This window comes from Andrographis paniculata, unplaced genomic scaffold (genome assembly GCF_009805555.1).
Source record: "Andrographis paniculata isolate CXL003 unplaced genomic scaffold, ASM980555v1 Contig46END, whole genome shotgun sequence".
Lineage (NCBI taxonomy): Eukaryota > Viridiplantae > Streptophyta > Magnoliopsida > Lamiales > Acanthaceae > Andrographis > Andrographis paniculata.
Genome location: NW_026137580.1, coordinates 5,608,910 through 5,617,094, shown reverse-complemented (window position 1 = coordinate 5,617,094; position 8,185 = coordinate 5,608,910). Strand labels below are relative to the sequence as shown.

Here is an 8,185-nt window from a genome sequence, read left to right as displayed (position 1 = left end):
CGCTTCCCTTTCGCCGGTTTCGTCATACTTGGCCTCCTATGTTCTGCAAGGATGTTACAACGTAAACGTAACCATAAATAACAAATACGACAAATTTTATGCAGTAATGATATCTGTCGTATGAAAATATTATTCAGTGAAGATATGACTGTTATGAATGTGCACCGAAAGTATGGCAAAGTGCGCGGGAAAACTGAGCGCGAAGATCCTGTAAATGCAACGGGAAATACTCGAATGCCATTTTCAACGGCACGTACAGAAAATTAAGCATCCCCTTGCAGTCGGCTACGTAATTATCTGGTATATTGCATAATGGACCACCGCGCTCGTACGCACAGGTGTGCTGTTCATCGTGTTAGTTCTTGTCCAGGACAACTTTTGCACAGTGACGAAAGCAGTCTTGTGATTGTGCACGAAAACTATGGCAAAGTGCGTGGGAAAACCGAGGGCAAATTTTGGCTCCTTGCGACGGGAGATAGACGAATGCCATATTCAACATGACACACAGAAATTAAAGCAGCCGCCGGCACAGCCTGTGCAGTCGGCTGGGTAAATCTCTGTTCGATTGCAGGATAGAACACCCCGGTCGTACGCGTAGGTGTGCTGTTGAACGTGTAAATCTCTGTCCTTCGCAATGGTCAATGCAACATTGCCCTTTTGTGAAGTTATGGAAGAAAACATAATGAAATTAGATGCTTACAACTCTAGACATATTACGGGTAATGGTAGTTTATAAGATAAGTGGGGGAGCATTACACAAGGACACATAACAGGGAGGCGGTTAAGGGGTAAATGCATACAATTCTAGACGGATGGGTCTTCACATCGATTATACAACTGCGGGTGGAACGTCATATATAAAATAAAGGAACCGCACCCTACCCCATCGAAGGCAGAATCCTAAGTAGGCCACGAGGAGTCGAACTCTTCCTCGTGCTCGTATCTATTAATCCAAAGCCAATACGCAATCATATCACGGAATTCATTCTGATTTTCCCTGTCTTCACGGCCCGGGTTCGATATTTGGCGATTGTGTGCAACCGGTTGAGGGACTGATTCCTCATCGGTTGAGTCGTGGCCTTCTGCGGCGTGATCTAGTACATCCTCACCATGGAGTAACATAAAGTTATGCACGACGGCACAGACCATTACAAAGTTGACTTGGCGATCAAACTTGTAGTTTGGCATTGGCCCGTGAAGAATGGCGAAACGATGTTTAATACAACCAAACGCACGTTCAATGACATTACGACATTGTGCGTGGCAGTAATTGAAGTATTCTTCCTTACCTCGAGGACGTGGGTTGTTTCCCTGAAAATACGATAGATGATAGCGATACGTGCGGTACGGTGTAAGGCACTGAGGAGCGTTCATGTACCCAGAGTCCCTGATATAGTACTTCCCTACATTATAAAAAAAGAATATGAGGTGATCGTAAACGCTAAACTGCCAAGTCACATTGGAAGTTTGCCATATACTACCGTCCAGCGGGAAGGGGAAATCGCCTTGCTCTCGGATAGCGACCCTTAAGACACGAGCATCATGTGTGCTCCCTTCCAGGCCAGCGAGCACGTACGTGAACTTCATGTCAAAATCACAAACCGCAAGACAATTTTGCATCGTGTCACCCCTTCTCCCGCGGAAGAGTCGTTGATCCCTAGAAGGTAAGCATGCGTGCACTAGTGTTCCATCCATGGCGCCCACGCAATCCTAATGAAATGAGACGTCATCATAGAATAGGAAGATGGCGGAAGCAAACTACGGATGCTTGTAGATGCATTTACCTTGAAGTACGGCCAGAAAATTGGGGATTCACGAATCTTCCTCGCAGGGGACGACATATCCCCAGGCCGGATGACATGAGGTGCTAGGCGCACAAGCGCTTTGGCCACCTCGTTAACGTGGTCGCAAATTGTCGATGTCGAGTGTTGGAAAAATTCTGTAGTGGAATATAATGCTCGTCCCATCCAACCCCCCTTGTGTGCCAGCAGTTCCATCATTTGTGTTTGGTTCAACACTTGGTTGCCTATCCGGTCCATTCATTGCACTATCCCACCCGGAATATAATGGTCTGCGTGCCCCCTCCCCGGTTGGACCAAACATATCGTGGAAATAGTCCAAGCGCGCGAACGGTTTTGTTAAGAGCGATACAAAGTCTTTGTGAGCCTGAGAGAGTATGGTTAGACTAGGCCAACGAAAACTATAACGTAAAGGGATAATGATACGTTTGGTTCGCAAGTGTGAAAACGATATGTACCCGAGCCCAGTCATTTTTTCTCTCCTCGTCTGCTACTATCAACCGCGAGTCTGGATCCCATCCAAGTCCCGTTGTCGTCACCACCAACTCTTGGAGTTCCAAGTACGTCTTCTTCGTTCGCTTTAGTTTCGTCTGGAGTTGGTCTACTCTGTACTGGACATTCATCTCCGCATTGAACTTTGCCGTTATATCTTCCCACACCAGCCTTGTGTAGCTTGTTCCCTGATACTCCTCAAGCTGCCATTGCAACCACACAAGGTGGAGGAAACACTCCTCTTGTGGCAACGACCAAGAAGCCTGCGGTGTGGGAGGGTCCTCCGCTGCGCGCTGTCCGCGTGGCATTGTCTGACCAGGAGATCCAAAATACCAATCATTCTTCTATGCAATGTTTTTATTGACTCTCCATTCTACGAACCGGCTCTTATGTAATTTATAAACGAATGCACTCTAACCTTGCGTTTTTTCCCGCGTTTCGGAAGTGGGTCGCAGCTCCCAGTTGAACTATGCGCGTCCGGAACATCACCTTCCAGTTTGCACCCTATATATGCGTTAAAGGGTATGCACAGACTTTAGTACTACGCTTTCAACGTTGTAATAGGAATAGGTAATGCCTTGTCCGCCTTCTCGCACGGCATCTATATGATTTTAATTATGATACCCCAAGATCCCTTCGCACACTAACGTTACAACTCTTATTCCAGAAGAAACCATTTATGATTTTTGGAATGATCATGAAAGCATCTTGAAATAGTAACTACATGAAATAGCGACTAAGATAATGGTGAATACGCATGTTCGCATTTCGAAATTTAAAAAGCATTAGCATTAAGCGAAGATGTAGGCTCTGAACTAACGAAGCACTAAAAATTGAAACCTCAACCGGCAAAGATGTTCACATTATTCTCCCATTCCAACAGCCCCCCCAAATATATAAATCCAACCAACAACGACTGTTTCTTTTCGTACAACTCAGTGGACAATGACAACTAAGCTTCAGGTATATCTTAGGGGTGTGAACACCAACGATGAATGGGGAATTGGACCTAACATGTATGGAATTTATTGAACAAAACCTCAAAGTAATTCCAACAAAAAAGACAACACAGATTCAACTCAATGTTAATCCAAATGATTTGATTTTCATGGAAAATGACTGCGCTATCACTGTGGTGCTCAAAGTCTGTACACAATGCGAAATAAAATTGCACCAAGTTGTACGAAACACAAGCCACACACCTTAATCGTTAGCGGAAAACCAGTATCTATGTTACGGGGTGAAAAGCGAGAAGCGTATGTACCGAAGTACAATCGACTTTTCATAAGAAAGTACTTCGCAGCATCCAATTCAGGTAACATGAAAACACAATTCAACTTGAATCCCACACTTACCATCTGCAAATAAACAAAACTCATATCAACCTCAACCTAAATCTTAATAGTGCGCATAACTCCCTTCTAAACACCGACAGCAAAGGCCGCAGAGCGTACTAACAACGAAGAAATCTTGTAAACACCTTCGAAACAATAGTGAGTCTAAGATTTCCGAAAGCACACACGGTTCAATGGGTAATGACATTGAACAAACCTCATCCCATACATTCCAAACGAGGATCCTAATGTCCCCTATTACATACCCTGACTGTGTTAACAAGATTCAAACGACTCTCGTCGGAAGTTCCACAATTCAGCAACTGCTACGAGCTATTAATTGTGCCAGAAAATCAAATCAACCACTACCCACGAACCACCCACTGCTTATTCTAGGGAAGCTTTCTAGGTAAGTCGAGAGCGACAGAATCGTTCCGATATAAAATCCAAAAACAATTTATTCTCACCGTTTAAAAAATTACACTCGATCTACGCCGAAAAGGGGGGTAATACTTGCTACAATAAAATCACACTATAATACCTAAAGTTCGACATAGATCACTCCCTTCCTACCTAAATCAGCCACAACCGAAGAAATATCCTCTCCGAATTGCAGAAATTTCAGCCGAGTTTAAAAAATCAGAGAAGAGTATGCCCGAACTTACGCTAAATCGACAAAACGGGGTCGAGATTGACTAACCTGTGTGCCGTCTGGTTGTCGCCGCTGCTAACTCCTCTTCCCCAACCTCACGCCGGTGTTAAACCCCTGTAAATCTACGATCGAAGCACTACTCACCGATGTGTTTATATTACCTCAACCTATCACCTGAACAATTCTTAATTCCATGAATGCGCCTGACGAGAATTGCAGAGATTCTTGACAGTTTCAGGCTACGGCGTAGGCAAGTAGGGGTGGATTTAATTTTTCAAATATCTACGGTAAATCCACAGTAGAACTAAAATTCAATTCACCAACCGAACACACCCTAAATAAACTTATTTTTAGGGGTTTTCTTTTGAGTGATTTGTTTTTAATTTTTTATCTATAATTTCTTTTAAATATAAATTAAATATTTATTTATTATTTTTTATATTACGCTAACATTTAATATAATCGTTAGATAATTACATAAGTTTTTATTTATATTATTTCAATAACTATTCAAATTAAAAATATTAATATTCAAATCAAAACTTTCAAACAAACACATCATATTCTTGTTTGTTTGAATTCGGAAATTCAAAATTTAAAAATGAATTATTTTTCATCATCTCTATTTTCATTCATCTCCAATATCCACATAAAGGGCGTTTATTTGTCAATTTATTTTTTTATTCTAATTGTTACGATTTTTTATAAATATATACTATTGCCTTCATTCGAAAATTTTAGTCTATTTTTTTTTGTAAAAATATAAAAAAAAAATGAGAATAAATTCGTCAGTATTGAATATTTGATAATTTGACTTTAATAAACAAATATCACAAAAAATGCAAATATCCATACATATATATAATAAATGTAAATAAAATTAGTGTTATTGAGCTCGATCCACGAACTTCCATTATTCCAAGACCCAATGTCTATGTTTGAAATTTAATATAAACTTTCCAAGCCCACATCGCCCACACATTAGCACCAAATATTCTATTTAAAATTGTTCGAGTCTAAATTATTTTATTGAAAGTTCAATTTATTTGTATTTTCAATGTGGAACAAAGTTCTTTTATCTTTCTTTCCTTTTCACTTTAATACACTCAATAAATACATTATTTCCTCTAAATGGATTCATTCAGATCATTGTATTTTTATTTAATATTTTCAACTGATTTTTTTATTTTACGAAACAAAAAAAAAAATCAATTTTTATTATTTACTTAATTATTTCTTTTTATGAAATTTTTATTCCATATTATCATTCTTTTATAATTCTATGTTTTATACAACTTTGTTGAGAATGATTCAAAGCCATAAGAATAAAAGTAGTGCTTGAGGAAAATTAGCTGATTGTTAAGCATGGTTTTTACATATATTATTTACTACATTGTTTACTTAAGTCAATGCTTATTTTATAAAATAAACATCAACATTTTTTTCCAATAATCTCTAACTAGTATTTTACTTTTTCTTCATTATGGTATCAATATCAGGTTCAATCGTCTCAGCAGCAACGCAATGACGTTAAACAATGCTGTGTTTGTTTGGGATTTGGATTTTGAGTTGAGATTTAAATAGTAAAAATTTTGAATTTAAATAGTTGTACGATGTGATGTAAATAGGTATTGATGTGATGTTTTGAATGTAAAATTAATTTTTAGTATAATATAAAAAATGAAAAACAGGTGTTTGACTTGATGTTTTTTAAAGGAAAAATTGAAATGAATAGTATATTTAAAATCCAATCCCCCGTACAAACACACAGTATATCCCAACCTCAAATTCCCATTTTTAAGAAGGATGCATTTGAATTCTGGATTATAAAGATGCAAACACTATATAGATCATAAGATCTATGGGATTTGGTTGAAAACGAGATTGTCACAACGAATTCAAATGATAAAAAGGTTCTCAATAAAAATGACAAGGCCTTGTTCTTCATCCAACAGACAATTGATGAAGTTATATTCTCAAGAATTGTAGAAATAATCTCAGCAAAACATGCTTGGGTCATTCTTAAAATTGAATACTACGGGTCTACAAATGTGATTACAGTAAAATTACAATTTTTTAAAAGCGATTTTGGGACATCAAATATGAAACAAAATAAGTCCATGCAAAATTATTATTCTCAAATCTAGTATGTTGATGCCCCAATGCACACATATAGAGAGAACACTAATGCTATTGTCATTGCAAACATTATAAAGAGTCTGCCTCCCAAGTTTGATCACGTCGTAACAATAGTAGAGGAATCCAAAGATCTCTCCACCTATTTGATTGGTGAGCTCATGGGATTGTTTCAAGCACATGAGGTCGGAATTAATAGAAGCACTAACAAGCAAGATGAACAGGCTTTTTAGGTGCAAGGGGAGTCAACTATAGCTACAATAACCATAGGTCATGGTAGAGGAGTGTTTCGATGTAAAGGACATGGAAGGATGAGATCAATTCAATGTTGTTACGTATAAAATTTATAATTAGGTAAAAAAGCCCAAGTTGGAAGAAGATATGGGCTTGTAATTGGGTTTTAGACTCTTTAAGGGGGTACTTTAGGATAAATCGGATAAATTGGATGTTTTTGAAGAAATAGGCAGGTCGGACGGTCTGCAGGTCGGATGGACTACAGGGCGGACGGTCCGCAGGTCGGATGGTCCACAAGTCGGAAGGTTTGCGGTCGGACCAACAAGCCGGAGGGTTTACATGTCAGAAGGTTTGCTATCGGACCAACAAGTCGGAGGGTTTACAAGTCGGAAGGTTTGCGGTCGGGCCAACCAGTCGGGAGGTATGTGGTCGGACCAACAAGTCGTTTGGTTCTCGGTCGGATAGGCAAGTCGGTTGATCAGCAGTTGGATGAGCGAATTGTTGGTTGTTGTGGAGGTCGGATGCTGTAGAGAGCGAATGAGAATAATAGCTTGGTCGGTTGAGGACACGTGTTGGCGAAAGAGGAGTTAGCAGACGGTTGAGAGAAAGCGTTGTAACCATTCTGGCGACAGTTCCAAGTACCGTTTTTGAAGAATATTTAAGGATTTGAATCTGCAACTAATAGGGGATCTTTAATCATCTTCAAACGGCAACAAAGTTAGTGATTCGGGGATCATCATTTAAATTTTTAGTCTTTTATTTTCCAGTTTATTTTTTGTACCATACGGTGTTTAGAGATTCCTAATCTCAGGCACTAATTATATCAAATTCGAAGATAATTTCCTATTTTCGGGTTTTACTTTTTATTGTTGAAAAAATACATCAACAAATTGGTGACCACAGTGGGAGAAAGGCAAAATTGCTGATCCTACATCAACAGAGATTTTCATACAACTGAGGTCCGGCCGAATCATCAGAAAAATCAATATGGCAGGCTCACAACCTCAATCATCATCAGCACCGGTGGGAGAAAATATTTCACCACCAGTCATGCCAAATCCAGGGGAGATTCCCCAACCACCTACCGATTGGTTATCTTATGTTCAACAATTGAACAATCAGAAACTTTGGCTACATAGAGCATGTTGCGCGAGCAACAGAACATCATGTTGTGCGAGCAACAAAATCTTATGTAGAACATTTTAGATCAAGCTTTATCAAGGGTTACCCTTCAACCCACTCAGACACCGCCAGGAATATCATAATCAAGAATGCAAACAAATTTCGCAGGGCCATCATACATTGACAGCACATTTCCAAGCGCCACAACGTTCAACTGAACAGATAGGGGAAAGAATCCTCTAACTTTCCCTAATAATGTTCCTTTGGGAACAAAAGTTGAAAATGTGCAGCTAAACACTGTCAGGGAAGAGAGGCGAGGAACACATATACAGGATCCCATCTTTATCCCTGATTATCAACACCCTCGTGTGGATCTTAAAGAGATTGCGCAAGTGTTGAGAGTGCATTTCAGTTTG

General features: G+C 39.4%; 1 protein-coding gene across 1 annotated transcript; it reads right to left on the bottom strand.

Moving 5' to 3' along the window:
- Positions 1-900: 900 nt before the first annotated feature.
- Positions 901-1,695, bottom strand: LOC127252513 (uncharacterized). The gene has a single exon (XM_051276704.1). It carries the CDS (start codon positions 1,693-1,695, stop codon positions 901-903), a length of 795 nt encoding a protein of 264 aa, XP_051132661.1.
- Between the last annotated feature and the right edge of the window lie 6,490 nt (positions 1,696-8,185).